The following is a 20,017-nucleotide window of genomic DNA, read 5'->3' on the forward strand; positions in this document are numbered from 1 at the left end:
TTATGTGAACAAAATTATTCATTACTGACCTGATGTATGTCTTCACTTTCCGACTCTAACTGGGCCACGATACTTTGCATGCAGCCTTTTCTGGAGCATAATGTCGCCTGCAAGAGGAGATCAGGTTCTGAATACTCAGTAAGTGAGCACATCTTAATAAACACAGCAATTTGATCCATTCTCTTCAGGACGTTTCTGACCGAGACTAATGGGCTGTCCAAGAGCTTGCACCTGAAAATGGCTCCTTTATAGTACATTGTGGTCCCACTGGGAGAGTGATTCACCCAGGTAACATCCTATTTTTGACTGTCAGTTTTGTGATCTAGAACTAGTTTGATACTTTGATCTGAATTAACTGCTCTGGGATCGAAATTCATTGTAATTTGGCTCAGTGCCTTGGTCTTGGGAGGAAAGAAAAGTATTGACCTGGATTTCTCTACCAAGCTTTCACTAATCTGAGCTGGAATAGAACATAGAAAAGTACAGCACAGTACAAGCCGTTCGGCCCATGATGACATGCCGACCTTTTAACCTACTCCAAGATCAATCTAATGCCTCCCTCCTGCATGGCCCTCCATTTTCCTGTCATCCATGTGTCTATGCAAGAGTCTCCTAAGTATCCCTAATGTACAGTATCTGCCTCTACCACCATCCCAGACAGCATGTTCCATGGTCTTGCCACACTTTGTTTGAAAACTGTACCTCAGACATCCATCTATACTTCCCACCAATCTCCTTAATATTATGGCCTTTCGTATTAGCAATTTCCACTCTGTGAAAAGGGCACTGGCTGTCCAATCTATCAACACCTCTTATCTTATGCACCTCTATCAAATCACCTCTCATCCTCCTTCACTCCAAAAGTGAAAAATCCTGGCTTGCTAAACCTTTCTTCACCAGACACATTCTCTAATCCAGGCAGCATTCTGGTAAATACACTCTGTACCCTCTCTAAACCATCCACATCCCTCCTATAATACAGAAAGGTGTCAGAACAAGGCCAGTAACATCATGAGGGACCCCAACCACCTGTTCATGAACTCTTTGTCCCACTCCCATCAAGGAGGAGGCTATGTAACATCCATGCCAGGATCACCAGACTTAAAAACAGTTACTTTCCCCAAGTGGTAGGCTGATCAACACCTCCACTCAATAATCATGCATCCACACCCTCAGCCACCACCACATTATCATTTCCTGTCAATCACCCTATGTGCAGCCATTCCTGTGCCTAGCATCACCTTACAGACATACAATCAATCTATCTATGTAAGCTATATTATGTTTTATATTTATTGTGTCTTTTTATTATTGTGTTCTGTGTTTTATTGTGTTTTTTGTGCTGTATCAGATTCAGAGTAACGATTAATTTGTTCTCCTTTACACTTGTGTACTGGAAATGATATAAAACGATCTTGAATCTTGAATCTCAAAGGAGGCAACCAGCATCGAATACAAACTATTTGTCTAATCCGAACCCTAACATTACCTCATATCTCTTGAGTTAGGTCCCCTGACTAATGAAGGGCAACACACCACACGCCTTCTTAACCAGCCTGTCAACTTACACGGCAACTTTGAGGGATCTATGGATATGGTCCCCAAGATCCCTCTGGGTTCCTGCACATGGCTTAAGAATCTTGCCATTTACCTTATACTACCTTCCAAAGTGTATCACTTCACACTTTTCCAGACTGAACTCCATCTGCCACTTCTCAGCCCAGCTCTGCATCTTATCAATGCCCTGTTGAAACCCATGACAACCTTCTACACTGTTTACAACACCACCAATCTTTATGTCATCTGCTAACTTACTAACTCATAACTTACTGAAACTCAACGGTAGAAAATCGACATCAACCATTTACAATAATGTCTTATTTGATAAAAGCTGCGAATTTACTTAACCCAGAAATTATATTTACATTTGGCCAAACCTGCTGGCTTAATCCACCCATCTGGAATTATCAAATGTAGTGCCCCATACATATTTGACCTGTCACAATGTATACGGACAATAACACTGGCCATCAGTGTCCCAGACTCCAGTGCATGGTCCAAGCAGTAATAGTGTTTGTACAAGTTCAGGTTCAGTGAGAAGACCATTCCTAAAATTCCCTGAGTGCTTTGCAAAGCTATAAAAGCAGCAAGGTATGCTGTTTAGTAAAAATTAAATATATCTGATAAACAGGTGGTTAAGAATATTTTAAAACATGTAATGATGTAGTGTAAGGATATAAAGCAAAATACAAACCAAAGCAAAGTAATTTAAAATAATTTATCTTTCCTTTTTCCCCCTGATGCAATCTCTGAAGGGTTTTGGGTCCAGTTTGGGATACAGGGGGTACTTTCTGACAATGAAAACAGGAATTCTGAGATCCATGGAATCTGGTAGCAGAGACAACTGACAGATTGGACATCCTGAATCTGTTAGTAAATCTGTGATTTACACACTTGATAACCAGTGCCTGGATTTCATGGATTTAAATGGTTAAATACCAGTGGCTCTAATGGGAACCATGCAGCATCAGCCAACATAATCTTGCTCACTGATCCAATTTTTAGAAACAGAATAATTCAGATGGTTCCTACTGTCTAATGCACTTTGAGCAAATGATATGAGACAAATTTCTGCTCTTTTTTAGGGAGAAACATTAAGAAACTCCCTTGGGCTGAGGGAACTGGATGGCACTGAATGCATGCATTAAACTGTCAGGAAGTATTATTTTTGCTGGGGAAGCTGGAAGGAGGGAAAGACAAAGAAGTTAAGTCCAACTTCTGTTCAGAATAACTATTCCCTCTTGACAAGTGTCTGAGTGTATGTTTCATGCATCTGGTCACTAACTTTTCTGGAAGAGATTAAAGAGTCTGCCCTTGACCTAGAAGATTTTGTTTCAGTAACAGATGAGCCCAGTTTTGGTCATCAATTATTTAAACGAAATAGAGTTTAGTTAATACGCTTAAGCAAATTGGCTAAGATAAGTTGTCAAAACATAGACAAATCCATCTCTTTTTCATATACTCAAAGCTTAAGGATCCTGGGATAATGTCCTGGCAATCAGACTGACTTATATTGTAGATGGTGCAACATCTGATGAGCATTATTTTCATTAATCCTCTCTTTATGTAGTAGACATTATCTTTAGGTAAAAATGAACCAAAAATATTGACTATATTGGGAACTTCACCAGATGACACAACTCACACTCTAAACAATAAAAGTATTGATTTTCTTTTATTCGTTCGGTTTGTTGGCATTGCTGGCGGCGTCAACAAACATCCATTAACAAGTAGCCTTGAGCTGAATGGCTTAATTATATCAGTTAAAATCAAATTCACTTCAGTTGATCTGGAGTTTCAGTTAAGCTAATTTATTTGAGAATGTTTGTTTGATTCCCTACAAAATATTCATAAACCAGTTACATATCTAATCCCATGGTTTCATGGTCAGCATTACTGATATTAGCTTTTTGGAGATTTTTATTCAGATTTATTAACTTATGAGCTTTTTATCAACTGAATTTAATGATCATAACAGCCATGGTTGGAACTGGACTAGCCCCTCTTCTTGAACTCCTCATTGTAAGTACCAGCAATTTAATAAAAAACTGGAAATCTGAAAAAATCTGAAAAACTGGAAATCTGAAAAAATCTGAAAAACTGGAAATCTGAAAAAATAGAAAATACTGGGGAAAAAAATCAGTAGGGCAAGGATCAGCTGTGGAAAAAGAACAAGCACAAGACATTCTTCAAATCCAGAGTAACGCACAGAAAATGCTGGAGGAACTCAGCACATCACGCAGCATCCGTGGAGAGTCATTGTTTCAGGCTGAGTCCCTTCATCAAGAGAGTTTGAATGATGGTTCTCAGTCCGAAACATCGACTGCTATTCCTCTCCACAGATACCGTGTGATGTGTGGAATTCCTCTAACCTTTTGTGTGTGGAAAAAGAAACTGTTAAACTTTCAGATCTGAGTTTCATCAAAACTTAATCAATATGCCAAGTCATAATGCACATAAATTATATTATTGCACCAATTCTTCATAAATATGGTATTTTTATCTCATTACAGCAATTACAATGGAGAGAACTGACCCACAATTTTCCCCGCTTTCCCCATTTCACTAGATCTACCTCCTCTTGATTGTGAAGGTTGACCTTGCCAGTCCAAAGAGATCCTTGCTACTGGGCCTTGATGAACATCAGCAGCTGAAGTAGATGAGCCATGGACGTTTGAGGAAGCCTGACAGATCACAAAGCACCACCCACTCATTCCCAGTCTTGCCGTCCATCAAGGCTGTCAAGGTTTGTCTCTATTAACTCTATTACGTATCTAACACTAGTAAAAGTAAAGCAATTAAAATACTTAAAATGTTAGTTTTCTCTTAAGTAAAGGAAGTAAACATTTCAAAATAGATAAATAAAATGTTAAACTGAATACAAATAATTTAAAAACATCTCCCACTTTACCTTCATCCTTATATGCAGGAGTAAAATCTGCATTCAAGGGGGGGATTAGCAAACCGTGCGGCACGTCTATCTCAGGACATGCGCTGAGCACATTTCCCTGGCGTTTTGCCGGATCCAATGCCCAGCAAAATCTAATCCAATGAATTTACATCTACATCGAAGAGATTCGAAAATAGGAGTTTTATTTCCACCGTGCGTAGTAGAAAAGAGATATGGAACCAGATTTTGCTCATTCTCACTATCCCAATGAGAACATTATTCTTTTCCAATCACCCCTCCCAAACTTCCAACTCTCACTTGATCGTTCTCACACAGAGTGGGCACTCATGATTCTTGTGGCAAGAATAAAGCCTGTCCACACCAAACCCTTCCTTTAATTATCTTGCCAGTAAAGTGTGGGCTGGTGTGCCTGGACAAGCTACGGTCACTCACCTTATTGACGACATCTCCAAAGGTGAGGTTGGTCAGGGCCATCCCTGCATACCGACGTAGGGCTGAATTCAAAGGGTCACTGGTGGCCCCGTACATGTCGCAATCAACTTGAAGCAACTCAGCAACTGCCTGCAGTCCTCCTGTGTCAGGAGAGATAAATAAACACTGGTGAGACATCTCAGTGTCTCATCTCTCCCTGTTTTTTTTTGTTTGGGGAAGCTAAATTTGGCAATGTTTATTTTACAGAACATAGAACACTACAGCACAATACAGGCACTTTGCCCCCTGATGCACTGACCTTTTAACCTACTCTAGGTTTTTAACTCTGGAACATCCTTCAGCCAGTGGAATTGAACAGATTAATTAGAAATGGAGTATAAATTTTCATACAGGTCTCCAAACTCCAAATTACTTATTTTTAATATGTCAAATTTCTTTTTGTAGAACTAAATATGCTTGGGGTTGGGATTAGAAGTCAGCACTCAAACCCAGTAGACCTGTAATTACATTTCAGAGTTATTTTAAGTGGTGTATATTTAAGATCATTGACTAAAAAATCAGGTGGGTAATTCTGAATGAGTATTTAACAAAATGCTTCCCCTTCATTGATAGTCGGTTTATTATTGCCTGGTGAACCAAGATGCTGTGGTAATCTTTGCTTTGCACACCATTCGTACAGATCATTTCATCACATCAGTATATCATGGTAGTACAGGGAAAAGCAATAACTGGAGGCAGAATATAGGCTACAATTACAGAGAAAGTGCAGACTGACAAATAAGGTGAAAGGTCATGACAAGGTAGACTTTGAGGTCAAGAGTCCATCCGGGCCATTGATTCCAGGATGTACTTTCATTTCCAGGACTTCAAGTTGCACCAGCAACTTTTTTTTTTAGAAACATTCAATAATTTATTTTTCCTGTTAAGTTACCTTGCCCTCATGAGGGATATGATCCAGTAAATGAACTTTAATTCATTTTTCAGGGTGGGAGGGGATCTGCATTATTGACCATTGGAGGCACGGCAGACTCCAGATGCTGGAACCTGAAGCAACAAACAGTCTGCCAGAGGAACTCAGCAGGCTGGGCAGCATCAGTAAGCCGTCTGGGTTCCTGAAGTTATGAATCTAGCAGATCCTTCATTGCTGGCGTTATTGTCCGACCCTAATTAACATTGAGAAATGGGTGGTAAGGCATTTTCTTGAAGTGCTGCAGTCCATATGGAGCAGAATTCCCCTGTTGTTGTAAGGATCTCCAGCATTTAGACCCAATAATATCTTTTTGTACAAGTCAGGAGAGTACCATCTTGGAGGGGAACGACAGCTGTGGATTGTGTTCTTTTTGGTGGTGGAGAGTGTGTGTGTGGGAGGAGACACTAGAGCAGCTTAGGCAAGCAAATTTTGTAGATGCTACACACAGAGTGTGGAGGGAATGAACGTTTGGGTAGGTGGGGGGATAATCTATCAAGTGTTCTGTCTTGTCGTCGATACTGTTGAGCTTCTGGAGTCTTGTTGGAAATGGAAATGAAGTGTTTCTTGTCACATTCCTGACCTATGTCTTGTACATGTTGGAAAGACTTTAACAAGTCATTATCAGAAGCATGTCATTTACGATAGGATCTTCAGATGGTCATTTTGAGTTTCTAGCCGTTGGTGACCCACTCAGCATGTTAATGATGGGGGTTCTCAATGTTGGAAATGATATGGAATTTCAGGTGCATTTGGTTAGACTCTTCCTTGTTGAAACTGGTTGGTGGAGAAATTTATCTTTTGCTGCTATTTTTACTCATCTCTTAAGCACTCAGACTTTTGAAGTGAATGGAATCAGATGTGTGGGTAGTGAGTACAGCCTAGCACAAACTGCTAGGGTCAGATTTCCCTCTCAATAGAATGTCTGTTGAATGCGAGACTCCAAAAATAATTTGCATTTGAAATAAAAAAACTCATAAGGACAAAGTTATGAAATCAGCATTTATGGTCATTAGATGCAGAATTTGTTCAAAGACAAATCTGTTGCCAAATGTGATTATTGTACTCAGCCGCATGAGTGCTACAAATAGCGGTAGATTCAGCCCAGTCTATCACAGGAACAGATGTCTCCATCATTGAGCACATTTACAAGGAGCACTGCCACAAGAAAGCAGCGTCCATCATCAAGGAAACAACCATCCTGGCCATGTTCTGCTCTCACTGCTGCCATTGGGAAGGAGATACAGGAGCCTTTGGTCCCACGCCACCAGCTTCAGGAAGAGTTATTACCTGAAACAGCGTGGATAACTTCACTCAGCTCAACACTGAACTGATTCCACAACCTATGGATTCCCTTACAAGGACTCTACAATCTATGTTCTCATCTTTGGTTGTTTGCTAGACTTGGTTTGTGTGTAGTCTTTCATTGATTCTATTGTATTTCTTTGCTGTACTCTGATTGCCTGGAAGAAAATGAATCTCAGGGTAATATATGCCTACATACAGTATGGATACTTTGATAATAAACTTACATTGAATTTTGAATGTTATTGTCGGTTTCCATCTAATCTAGTCTGCTCAGATACTGTCTCTGCTATTCCATCACCATCATCCATTCATTCTGCAGATCTATCCCACAATCAGAGAGAGATTCTATTCACTTTCCCCTTTGATAGGAAATTCTCTCCCTAATCCTGCTTGTTGTGACATTTATTATCAATATCTCTTGGACCACTCTGTGATTCTTCATTTAGTTTATGGAAGGCGATAGAAATTTACAAAACTTGAGGCCATTCAGCCCACTACACTGACAGCAACAGTCATCCTAACTTCCTAGCTTTCAGACCTTAGTCCTGTGTATTCAGGCACCTCTAGTGCTTGTTCTGGCATTTGTTAGGGGTTTCTGTCTTCAGCACCGTTTAAACAAGTTTCGCCCCACCACTTTTCTGTGAGTAAAAGCATTCTTCCTCAATGCTGCTCTATATTTCTTTACCTATTAACTAAAATCTGAGCTACCCTCACAACCCCTCCCCCCACCCAAACCAATTCCTCCTTATCTCTGTTCTAAAGTGATACCCTTCTGTTCTGAGGCTGTGCCCTCTGGTCCTAGACTCTCTCAAGATTAGAAACATCCTATGCATGCCCACTCTGTCTAAAGCAGGGGTTCACAACAATTTTATGCCATGGGCCCCCATCATTAACTGAGGGGTCTGTGGACCCCAGATGGGAATCCCTGATCAAAACCTTTCAATATTCAGTAGGTGTCAATGAGATGCCTTCCGCATTCATCCAGCAAGTACAAGCCCAGAGCCATCCAACGCTGCTTGTGCATTAACCCTTTTATTCCCAGGATCATTCTCATAAGCCTCCTCTGACCCTCTCCAATGCCGGCATATCCTTTCTTAGATATGGGGCCCAAAACTGGTCACAATACTCCAAATATAACCATATAACAATTACAGCACAGAAACAGGCCATCTCGGCCCTTCTAGTCTGTGCCGAACGCTTACTCTCACCTAGTCCCACCAACCTGCAGCCAGCCCATAACCCTCCATTCCTTTCCTGTCCATATATCTATCCAATTTAATTTTAAATGACAACATTGAAACTGCCTCAACCAGTTCTGCTGGAAGCTCGTTCCACACAGCTACCACTCTCTGAGTAAAGAAGTTTCCCCTCATGTTACCCCTAAACTTTTGCCCTTTAACTCTCAACTCATGTCCTCTTGTTTGAATCACCCCCACTCTCAATGGAAAAAGCCTATCCACGTCAACTCTATCTATCCCCCTCATAATCTTAAATACCTCTATCAAGTCCCCCCTCAATCTTCTACGCTCCAAAGAATAAAGACCCAACTTGTTCAACTTTTCTCTGTAACTTAGGTGATGAAACCCAGGACTGACCAATGTCTTATAAAGCCTCAGCATTACACTCTTGCTTTTACATTCTACTCCTCTGGAAATGAAGGCATTTACCTTGTCCTCCTTTCTACAGACTCATCCTTCAGGTTAACCTTTAAGAAAACCAATACTAAGACTTCCAGATCCATTTGCACCTACGATTTCTGCATTTGCTGCCTGTTTAGAAAATAATCTATACCTTTCTTCCTTCTACAAAGGACCCATATACTTCCCTACATTGTATTCCATCTGTGCTTCATCAATGATTGGTTTCTGAGTAATTTGTTTGTATTGGGCTCTTGACTTTCAATTCCAACGAGGGAGCTCTTTCAGATGTTCTATAAAATCACCTCCTCACCTTATTAGGGACACAGAAAGAACGACAATGAAAGAATTGAAAAAACAATGCAACTTGCCAAGCTCATTCATAGCCCGTCGGTACTCTTCGTCGAAGGACAGCTTCATTATTGCACACATTGCCTGGCAGATCTGAGGTTCTATGGGCAATGGCACTACAAAGGAAAAAAAGTTAAGACCATTTAAATGCAATATTCCACAGCATTTGTTGCAGTTATATGTCATATTCTAAAGAAATTAACACCTTCTGGTGTTAAAGATATTTTTCAGCTTGGTGGTTCAATAAATACTGTAGGTAATAAATGAAATACAGTGGTAAACACAAGAGATTCTGCAGATGCTGGAATCAAAATCAGAATCAGAATCAAGTTTAATATCACTGACATGTCATGAAATTTGTTGTTTTGTGGCAGCAGTATATTGCAATACATAATATATATTTTTAAAAACTAGAAATTACAATAAAAAATATATAAATTATATTAAGTAAGTAGTGCCAAAAAAGAGCAAAAAAAAATAGCAAGGTAGTGTCACTGTCCAGTAATGGATGTTCCCACAGCAATATGGTCCAATGAGGTCCAAGTCACTCACGGCATTCCATATCGAGTGTTACACGGGGTAAATGACATCACTGCCTGAAAATCCAAGCAACACGCACAAAATCCTGGAGGATCTCAGCAGGTTGGCAGCGTCTATGGAGGGAAATGACCAGTCGACATTTCAGGCTGAGACGTCGACTATTTATTTCCCCCTCCCCGCCATAGATTTTGCCTGACCTGCTGAGCTCCCTCAGCATTTTGTGTGTGCTGTCAAGATTTCCAGCATCTACAGGATCTCTTGTGTCTCTGTCATTGCCTGCAAAACACTTTGCTGGTCACAAGAGATACCATGATTCCCATGACTTAACACAAAATAAAGCCACAGAAGCTGTTTGCGCTAGCTTAAGTCACATGATGTTCAGGAACAGCTTCTTCCCCTCTGCCATCCGATCTCTGAATGGACATTGAACCCATGAACACCCATATATATCCTTACTATAATTCACCATTTTTTCTCTATTATTATGTATCGCATTGGACTGCTGCCATGAAGCCATCAAATTTCGCGATATATGTCAGTGATATTAAACCTGATTCTGATTCTAATGTGACACAAAGCAATCCTATTGGCCTGTACTTGGGAGAATGGGTGGTGATCTCACTGGGATGCGCAAAATTCCAAAAAGCTTGACAGGACTGATGCCTAATTGATGTTTCCCCTGGGATTTCGATGAGGCCTCCATTGGCCAGGATTGACCATGGATGTTGTTGCCTAAATATGCAATCCTGGGCTGTACAATATGGATAACAAGCTGTAACCATGTAACAAGCTTCCCGTCTCCATACATCTGATTAACCCAAAGGAACGGCAGGGACGGCGCAGGGGGTTGCCAGTCAGCTTTGAACTCAACATAGGATGGTCTTGGGGACTCCAGTTCTGGATTTCTCACTCAGGCTTTACTGCTGAAGCCTTCCCCAGAGATTTCCTTCCCCTAGATGAGCTGCCAGCCACGGCTGATGAACCATATCTGCCCAAAGTGACTGGTTTTAAAGTGCCAGTAACCCAATGTTGACCCTTCTCCTATCAGTAGAGAAGGGGCAATGTCAGGTTATTGGTGCTTTAAAACCAGTTCACCAGGCTTAGAAGCTAAGCCAGATGTGAAGACCAGGAGCTGGACTCAGTTGTCAGAGACTATTTGAGGTGCATGCCATTGGGAACGCTTACTAGGTAGTGGGAGCTTGTCCCTATTAGCAATCCCAGCTTTTTTTTATTGTGTCGCACCAGACAGTCAGCCATTCTTGTCTGGCACGTGGTGTCAGGATTGGTCTCCTTTCGGATTAACCGGGTCACGGTATAAACGTTCCTGACTCGACCCTTTTTTTTTTACAAGGCCGAGTGGCTAGCTCGACGCTCAACCCGGCACGGATGGAAAGCGTGCTCAGGGGGTGGCCTGACTTGGATTCGAACTCGGGAGCCTTCGCTCCGGAGTCCGGCGCTGATGCCACTGCACCACCAGCCGGCCAACAACCTTAACGTTAGGATATCGAGCTGAGTATAGTCAAGACAGAGATTGATGGAGTTTTAGACATTAAAGAAATAGGTAAGGAGTTCCTTCAGAAAAAAGGTCTAAAGTGAAGCTTGAGCCATGATCAAAGCAACTCAAAGAGATGAATGGCCTGCTCCAGTTCCAATTTCTTAACTTACTTTCTTACTCACTTTCTAAACTATCAGAGACACATTTATGGAATGTATAAGGTGCTCCTATGTATGTACCAAGACGCACTGTTAATGAAACGTCACTGACCTGAAACATTAACTCTTTCACTTTCTGCCCTGTTGCTGCTCGGCCTGTTGAGTATTTGTTGGGGTGGAGTGTAAATGCCAAAAGCAGAACCATTATCAAATTTGTTTAAATTTCAGTTAAATCATGAAGGTTATCCATTGCGTGGTTAAAAGGTAAGATGCAGTTCTTGAAGTTTATGTTTATTGGAATGAACAGTATAGACAGCAAAGGACAGGAAGCTTAGTATGGGAGCGAGAGAGAAAAGTCAAAAGAATGTAGTGGAACATTGATGGGCCAGCTAGTTCTGTAACCATTTATAATCCATAAGACCACAAGACGTAGGAGTAGAATTAGGCCATTTGGTCCATCGAGTCTGCCCTGCCATTTCATCATGGTTGATCTATTTCCCTCTCAACCCCATTCTCCGGCCTTCTCCCCGTAACCTTTCATGCCCTGACTAATCAAGAACCTATCAACCTCTGCCTTAATTACACCCAATGACCTGGCCTCCATAGCCACCTGTGACCACAAATTCTCTAGCTAAATAAATTCCTCCTCATCACTGTTCTAAAGTGATGTCCCTCCATTCTGAGGCTGTGCCCCCTGGTCCTAGACTCTCCAAATACGTTCTCTCCACATCCACTGTATTGAACCACCAATTTGAAAGCTACCCTTACCATATAACCATATAACAATTACAGCACAGAAACAGGCCATCTCGGCCCTTCTAGTCCGTGCCAAATGCTTACTCTCACCAAGTCCCACAGACCTGCACTCAGCCCATAACCCTCCATTCCTTTCCTGTCCATATAGCTATCCAATTTAACTTTAAATGACACATCGAACCTGCCTCAACCACTTCTGCTGGAAGCTCGTTCCACACAACTACCACTCTCTGAGTAAAGAAGTTCCCCCTCATGTTACCCCTAAACTTTTGCCCTTTAACTCTCAACTCATGTCCTCTTGGTTGAATCTCTCCTACTCTCAATGGAAAAAGCCTATCCACGTCAACTCTATCTATCCCCCTCATAATTTTAAATAATTCTATCAAGTTCCCCCTCAACCTTCTACGCTCCAAAGAATAAAGACCCAACTTGTTCAACCTTTCTCTGTAACTTAGGAGATGAAACCCAGGTAACATTCTAGTAAATCTTCTCTGTACTCTCTCTATTTTGTTGACATCTTTCCTATAATTCGGTGACCAGAACTGTACACAAAACTTCAAATTTGGCTTTACCAATGCCTTGTACAATTTCAACATTACATCCCAACTCCTATACTCAGTGCTCTGATTAATAAAGGCCAGCATACCAAAAGCTTTCTTCACCACCCTATCCACATGAGATTCCACCTTCAGGGAACTATGCACCATTATTCCTAGATCCCTCTGTTCTACTGCATTCTTCAATGCCCTACCATTTACCATGTATGTCCTATTTTGATTAGTTCTACCAAAATGTAGCACCTCACATTTATCAGCATTAAACTCCATCTGCCATCTTTCAGCCCACTCTTCTAACTGGCCTAAATCTCTCTGCAAGCTTTGAAAACCTACTTCATTATTCACAATTCCACCTATCTTAGTATCATCTGCATACTTACTAATCCAATTTACCACCCCTTCAGCCAGTTCATTAATGTATATGACAAACAACGTTGGACCCAGCACAGATCCCTGAGGAACACCACTAGTCACCGGCCTCCAATCTGACAAACAGTTATCCACCACTACTCTCTGGTGTCTCCCACCCAGCCACTGCTGAATCCATTTTACTATTTCAATATTAATGGCTAATGATTGAACCTTCCTAACTAACCTTCTGTGTGGAACCTTGTCAAAGGCCTTGCTGAAGTCCATACAGACAACATCCACCACTTTACCCTCCTCAAAAGATTCAATAAGATTTGTCAAACATAACCTTCCACGCACAAATCCATATTGACTGTTCCTAATCAGACCCTGTCTGTCCAGATAATTATATATACCATCTCTAAGAATACTTTCCATCAATTTACCCACCACTGACGTCAAACTCACAGGCTAATAATTGCTAGATTTACTCCTAGAACCCTTTTTAAACAATGGAACAACATGAGCACTACGCCAATCCTCCGACACCATCCCCATTTCTAATGACATTTGAAATATTTCTGTCAGAGCACCTTCTATTTCCATATTAGCTTCCTTCAAGGTCTTAGGGAATATCCTGTCAGGACCTGGAGACATATCTACTTTTATATTCCTTAAAAGCACTAGTACTTCCTCTTCTTTAATCATCATAGTTTCCATAACTTCCCTACCTGTTTCCCTTACCTTACACAATTCAATATCCTTCTCCTTAGTGAATACCAAAATGATTTACTCTAGTGAATTACTTTAAATGATTTTCCACTATTCAGTTTGCTGTGTCTAAATAAATAGATGCATTATATACAGTGGAATCCTCAGGATCAATCAAATGAAGGACTGATATGAATTAGTTAGGCAGTTACACTGTTTTAGTGAAAACTTTGTGAGTTTAATAATCAGATGTGGAATGTGAATAAACCAGGTGAGGGCAATCAAGGTTAGGGAGACTGCAACAGATGAGGCCATTCAGCCCATCAGGTTTGCTTAATCTTATCTCTCTCAGTATTGCATCTTCACCTCAACAACTTTGTCGTGGGGCAAGTAGAATTCTAAAGTTCCACTGTGCTGATTACTAGTCTTCACAGAGATAGAACTAGGACAGAAAATGAAAGTAGCAGTCAGCAAATTGATCTTATTGATCAGCAGAACAGGCTCAAGGGGTTTCAAGCTTTTTCCTTTTATGTCACATGGTAGTTGCTTCTAGGCATCACCTCAGATAGGGCAACACACACAGAATGCTGGAGGAATTCAGCAGGTCAAGCATCATCAATGGAAGGAAATCAAGAGTCAACATTTATGGCCGAGACCCTTCGTCAGGACTGGAAGGGAAGGGGAAGAAGCCAGAGTAAGAGGGTGGAGAAAGGGGAAGGAGTACAAGCTGACAAGTGTTAGGTGAACCCAAGTGAAGGGGAAGGTGGGTGGATGGGGAAGGGGGGATGAGGAGAGAAGCTGGGAGGAGATAGGTGGAAAAGGTAAAAGACTGAAGAAGAAGGAATCTGATAGGATATGAGAGTGGATCATGGGAAAAATGGAGGGAAGAGATGGGCAGATGAAGAGAAGAGAAAGAAGAGAAAGATTATGAGGGGAGCCAGAATGGAGATGGAAAATGAGAGAAGAGGGAGGGGATAGAAATTAATGGAAGATAGAGAAGCTGATGTACATGCCTTGAGGTTAGAGGTATTCAGAGGGAATAAGAAGGCCAAGCTTGATTTGAAGGCAATGCCCTTTTGTTTGTAATCGTTAAATGAGACGGTTAGTTTATGTACTTACAGTTGTCAGATTCCGAGCCGTTGCCTGGTCTGTTGGAGTCCAGCCATTCCCAGCACGTTTCGCAGTACAAGCGCACCTGCTCCAGCACGTGTAGAACCCGCATTTCTCTCTTGGCCTGCCCCTCGTCGGGTTGGGAGTACACGATGTTATGGAGCGCAGCGCTGGCCCGGGCTCGAGCCTCCTTGTTGCTGCTGGAATTCCGGGCCGGCCCCGTGTCTCGCTCGCTGTCGTGCAGGAGCTGGATGAGCAGGGGGAGGCAGCCGGACTTGCGCATGGCGACACAGCTGTCCTGGGAGCTGGACATGGCGAGCAAGGTCCTGGACATGTCATCCTTGTCGCGGGTCGCCAGCATGGAGAGGAGCCAGAACACCATCTCCACCTGCAAAGAGAGATGCAGCAACCCTTCAATGACTTTGCACCAGCACGGCTTTGATTTTATGGAACATATAGCAACTCCTGGGGCATTCTGTAGCATGCTTCAGATTATTTTCAGCACAAAACAAACCGCTATATAATCACTGAAGTATTTCTGAAATGCTACATTGCAGGATCTGCAACAGCTATTTTATGCACAGAGAGCTCCCACAAACAGAAATGTGACAAAAGTCAAAACTTAGAATTCAGCGATAGATCTTTTTTTTTCACAAGATTCTGGGCTTGGGTTCTCTTCTCCCCCCGCCCCCCCACCCCTCATCTTTACTCTCCCTCCATTGCCCTGTCTTTCCCTTCCTGTGCTACCCCCTCCCCCAAGGCTTTTACTCTCTCCTTCCTTTCCTTTGAAGACCTACAGTTGAAATATTGTCAGGTCTTTGCCCTATGACCATTCATAATCCTTGAGAACTTTTGGGTAGTATGTAGAATAGATGCAAGCCATTCAAGTTACTTCTGGGATTTTCAATGGTGAATGAGAAGGCCACGTGCAAAATTAGGTTTTCCAAAAGGCTTGTGAAGACTACGTCTGTACTGTTCAAAGAAGTCCATCTGAGTATGCCTCAGGCTGATTCTGGGATCCCAAATGAGGTAGTACCCATGAAATGATATATTTACCCAAGTCTTCTTTCAACCCACTTCCATTACCACAATAATCACTGAGATCTATCTACCCAACCACCAGCCCTGATCACCAGTCTTCTGCCATGACCTTGCCTTCAGATATCCTTAGAAAGAGATGACATAGAATCAGAAGACGTAGAATCCTTTTGTGTCGCATTAAGAAAATACAACATTAAAAAAAAACCCTGATGGGAATTATAAACAAGCCTTCAAACAGTAGCCAGGATGGGGGCTACAAATTACATCAGGAGCTAGAAAAGGCATGTAAAAAGGGCAATGTTGTGATAGTCATGCAGGATTTCAAAATGCAAATAGATTAAGAAAATCAGGTTGGTACTGAATCCCAAGAAAGAGAATTTGTAGAATGCCTACGAGATGGCTTTTTAGAGCAGCCTGTGGTGGAACCCACCAAAGGAATGACAATTCTGGATTGGGTGTTAAGTTTAGATTTAATTAGGGTAAAGGAATCCTTCGGAGGCAGTGATCATAATATGATAGAATTCACCCTGTCATTTAAGAGGGAGAAGCTAAAATCGGATGTATGAGTATTAAAGAGGAGTAAAGGAAATTACAAAGGCATGAAAGAGGAGCTGGGCAAGGTTGATTGGAAGGGAACAGTAGCAGGGCTGATGACAGAGCAGGAATGGATGAACTTTCTGGGAGCATTTCAGAAGGAAGAGAAAAGATACATCACAAAGGCTGCTATGTGGGCCATGTCATTGGGTGCAGTATTTAAGGTGGAGGTCGACAGGCTCTTGATTAATCAGGGTGTCAAAGGTTACAGGGAGAAAGCAAGAGAATGGGATTGAGAGGGATAATAAATAAGCCATGAATGGAATGGTGGAACAGGCCTGATGGGCTGAATGGCCTAATTCTGCTTGTGTATCTTATGGTCTTACGGTCTTATAGAAAATTATACCCATCCAACACCAGTTGGCCACTGACGACAATCACTGACCTCCATCCCTGGCAGCCCCAACCATGGCCAACAAACACAACATCATCACTGAATCCTAACACCCAACTCAGACCACTATCATTCCCATTGTCCGTGGTGTCTTTCCACAGGAAACCTATTGTAATTCTGGTCCTCAATGTACATGAAAGCAGTTGCATACCCCAATGAGAGCACTACCTTGTTTAAGTCTGTTCAATACTGAACTTCCCACCTACAACCTCTGCAGATTGTATATGCAGGTCATCACACACTGACTTTAATTTAATGCACCTTTTTAAAGAGCGAACTAGATTAGGGAGCAGGGCTGACAAGCAATGATCTTATGGATAAGATGGAGCTCCAAGCCAATTGTTTTCCAGTTAACCATTTTTTTGTAGATATTTTTACAGTGCTCATGTAGAAGTATATAACATTAATGGCTGTGTATATGGGCCCACTGTTTGTGGATGAAAATCTGATAACTTTGTAATTTTCTGAAGTTATTCCAAGTCCTTACCTTACTGCCCAAGTTGTTTAGTCCTTGAGGTAAATTATTCATTGTGCTTTCCGCGTCCTGATCATTTGATTTTCCACGTCCCTGAACATAGAGTAAATGATTGTACATTTTAGAAATTAATATGATGGAAACATTCTTTATTCAGATACCCCAAGACTAATCGCAGCCACAACCTTGCACTCAGCATCAGCAAGGCCGAAGAACTGATGGTGGACTTCAGGAAGGGTAAGATACCGGAACACACAACAATCCTCAGAAAGGGATCTGAAGTGGAAAGAGTGAGCAATTTCAAGTTCCTGGGTGTCAATATATCTGAGGACCAAACCTGGCCACAATTTATTGATGCAGCTATAAAGAAGGCAAGACAATGGCTATATTCCATTAGGAGTTTGAGGAGATTTGGTATGTCAACTAAAACACTTCTAAGTTTCTACATTTGTACCATGGAGACCATTCTAACTTGCTGCATCACCGCCTATTATGGGGGGATGGTGGAGGATGACTACTGCACAGGATCGAAGTAAGCTGAAGAGGATTGTAAACTTAGTCAGCTCTATCATGGGCACTGGCCTGCATAGTATCCAGGACATCTTCAAAGAGTGATGCCTCAAAAAGGCACCATCCATCATTAAGGACCCCCATCACCCAGGACATGTCCTGTTCTCATTGCTGTCATCAGGAGGGAGGTACAGGATCCTGAAGGCAGACACTCAACAATTTAGAAACAGCTTTTTCCTCTCTGCCATCAGATTTCTGAATGGACATCGAACCCATGAACACTACCTCACTACCTTTTTTATTTTTGCACTTCTTATTTAATTTAACTATTTTATATATATATATATATATATATATATATATATATATATATGTGTGTGTGTGTATGTGTGTGTTGTGTGTAATTCAAAGTTTTTTCTCTGTTATTATGTATTGTATTGTACTGGTGCCACAAACTCAACAAATTTCACAACATATGAAATTAAACCTGATTCTGATTCTGAATTGGTGTACTTCTACTTCTACATCAAAGGATTGAGTCCAAATTACATTTCCTGCTTTCTCTCAGTGTCTTAATTTATACTCACAATAGAGAGTTTCTTTAAATAGAAACATCTCTCGAGCAGGTTGGATTACTGTGCATGCCAGCTATCCCTTAATCACATTAGATTGCAGCAGACATTACATAATGTTCTTTTGTTCTGACCACAAATTGGTTGATATTAATGCCCCCCATTACATGCAGACTGCTGTGAGACAATAACTAATGTGTAAAAGAATGAAATGGAATAACCCACAAGCATTAAATAAAGGTTTCTTTAGATGTTGTCAGTTAACCTGCAAAACAATGGGACATTTGACTTGGTCTCACCCCGTCACCGATGTTCCTTTGCCCTGTCCGTTACTCCTGCCACTTTCGCTGCATAGTTGTATCTTTTAATCTCTCTTTCCCTGTTCTAATAAAGGCCCTGAAGCATTGATTCCTGTCTTCTTTCCACATATGCTGACTGACTTGCTGGATATTTTATGTTTCCATTACAGCTGAAACAATGACAATATCATAAAATTGAAAAGGCAAAACAATCAGCCCTAAAGTTTGAAATAGGTCTTTAGTGTGCTATGTCAGGCCAAACAACCACTAAATAAAGATTTGTCTTATCAGCAGTGCGTATTGACACAATGCAAGAGACACTGCCAATCAAATTGTTGGGATACATGGGGAATAAATTACTACTTGAGTCTCCCTGGATTTAAAGCATATCTCCAGCAAAATAGCAGCTTTTAAAACAGCTTCCTAGTTTCCATGATTCTTCTACTGAACTTATGATACAGAAAGAGTTAATACCATTGCTAAATTAGCAGACTAAGACATTTGAAAGATGAAAAAAGTAATAAATATGTATTATCATATTTATTAATTGAGACACAGCATGGAATAGGCCCTTCTGGCCTTTGAGCCAAGCTCCAGTTTAATCCTAGCCTAATCACAGTACAATTTAGAATGACCAATTTTAACCTACCAACTGGCACTTTTTAGACTGTGGGAGGAAACTGGAGCACCTGGAGGAAACCCACGTAGACACAGGGAGAACATGCAAACTCTTTACACGCATCAGTGAGAATTGAACCCGGGTCACCATACTGTAAAGCGTTGTGCTATCCACTATGCTACTGTGCCTCCCCAATATACTTGTGACAAGTAAAATTCCAAGACAATTGGCTTCATTATTAATAAAAATGTTTCAATGGTAAAGATGCCTATTCACTATTTTTAGAGATACATCACACTCCACTCCATCCACCAAAAGTGGAACTTCTCAGTGGCCAAACATTTTAATTCCAATTCCCATTCCTGCTCCAACATGTCGGTCCATGGCCTGCTCTTGTACCACAATGAGGCCACCCTCAAGGTGGAGGGGAAACTCCTTATATTCTGTCTGGGTAGCCTTCAACTTGATGGCATGAATATTGATTTGTCCTTCCAGTAAAAAAAATTATTCCTTCCCCTCTTCTTCTATTCCCCACTCTGGCCTCTTACCTCTTTTCACCTGCCTATCACCTCCCCCTGAGTCCCTTCTTCCTTCCCTTTCTCCTAAGGTCTACTCTCCTCTCCTTTCAGATTCCTTCCTCTCCAGCTCTTTACCTTTCCTATTCACCTGACT

The 20,017-nt window shown here is 41.4% G+C and overlaps 1 protein-coding gene across 1 annotated transcript in view; it reads right to left on the reverse strand.

Moving 5' to 3' along the window:
• The window catches only part of apc2 (APC regulator of WNT signaling pathway 2), a 165,365-nt gene that overhangs the window by 16,134 nt on the left and 129,214 nt on the right, over positions 1-20,017 (reverse strand). The window contains exons 7-11 of the mRNA XM_072243853.1: positions 17,358-17,438; positions 14,851-15,229; positions 9,187-9,282; positions 4,904-5,043; positions 30-107 (exon numbers count right to left, since the gene is read on the reverse strand). Coding sequence (XP_072099954.1) covers positions 30-107; positions 4,904-5,043; positions 9,187-9,282; positions 14,851-15,229; positions 17,358-17,438 — 774 coding nt within the window. The remainder of the gene's footprint in view (positions 1-29; positions 108-4,903; positions 5,044-9,186; positions 9,283-14,850; positions 15,230-17,357; positions 17,439-20,017) is intronic.

This window comes from Mobula birostris, chromosome 26 (assembly GCF_030028105.1).
Source record: "Mobula birostris isolate sMobBir1 chromosome 26, sMobBir1.hap1, whole genome shotgun sequence".
Lineage (NCBI taxonomy): Eukaryota > Metazoa > Chordata > Chondrichthyes > Myliobatiformes > Myliobatidae > Mobula > Mobula birostris.